Genomic DNA, 806 nt, shown 5'->3' on the forward strand with positions numbered 1-806 from the left:
ACAATACAATGAAAGGCAATCCAATAACAGCGAAGCATACCTTCGCAACAAGACTTAATATAGGATGTTATATTTATAGGGCCTATTTATAAGCCCCTATTTAAGTCTTTTCTGATAGGCCCAGCCACGGGCCCAGACACCGTAATGATTGGTGCATTCTTCTGTCCTTCAAACAGGCGGGTTCTAGAGTCCGTTTTGCCTCAGCGAGCCCTAGGATTGGCCAGCAGCGGCGTAGCGGCACCTTCGATTGGTCCGCCAGGCCGTCCGTCGGAACCTGGGAGGCGGGGCAGGCGGCTGGCTGCTGCTGGGCGGGCGGGCCCCGGAATTGTCATTTCTTTGTTTCCGAAGGCGGAGGAGGCTCTGAGCACCCCCTCCCCGTGCCACCCCCTCCCCCCGGGTGCTGGCTCCATGTCTGTGTGACCGGCCCCAGGGGTAGAGTCCAGGCCCGACGCGGGGCGGGCCGGCGGCGGCGGCTGAGGTGAGATACGGCGGCGGCGCGGGCACCCGGCCCCCCAGCAGGAGGATGAAGCGGCGGAACGCCGACTGCAGTAAGCTCCGCCGCCCCCTAAAGCGGAACCGGATCACCGAGGGCATCTATGGCAGGTGAGCGGCGGCGTCCCTCCTCCGCCGGGCGGGGGCCCCCTGGTCCCCGGCCCGCTCCGGAGGGGCCCGGCCCCGTTATGTAACCCAGACTAGGCCGCACGCCCGCGCCGGGGGCTCTCCTGAGGAGCGCTGCCTGGGGAGCCGCTGGCCGGCACGCCGGGGGTCCGCCCCGGGGGCGCGGGGCGTGGCGAGGGCCTGCCCGG

The 806-nt window shown here is 67.2% G+C and overlaps 1 protein-coding gene across 3 annotated transcripts in view; it reads left to right on the forward strand.

The window, feature by feature from the left end:
- Nucleotides 1-288: 288 nt before the first annotated feature.
- Nucleotides 289-806, forward strand: part of TMEM57 (transmembrane protein 57) — a 61,061-nt gene continuing 60,543 nt past the window's right edge. The window contains exon 1 of one of the 3 annotated variants that reach the window (XM_008572160.1): nt 289-603. In XM_008572160.1, coding sequence (XP_008570382.1) covers nt 524-603 — 80 coding nt within the window. In that variant the 5' untranslated portion in view covers nt 289-523. The remainder of the gene's footprint in view (nt 604-806) is intronic. The other 2 variants (XM_008572162.1, XM_008572161.1) reach the window with 2 other exon arrangements.

The sequence above is a fragment of the Galeopterus variegatus genome, unplaced genomic scaffold (genome assembly GCF_000696425.1).
Source record: "Galeopterus variegatus unplaced genomic scaffold, G_variegatus-3.0.2 Scaffold761, whole genome shotgun sequence".
Lineage (NCBI taxonomy): Eukaryota > Metazoa > Chordata > Mammalia > Dermoptera > Cynocephalidae > Galeopterus > Galeopterus variegatus.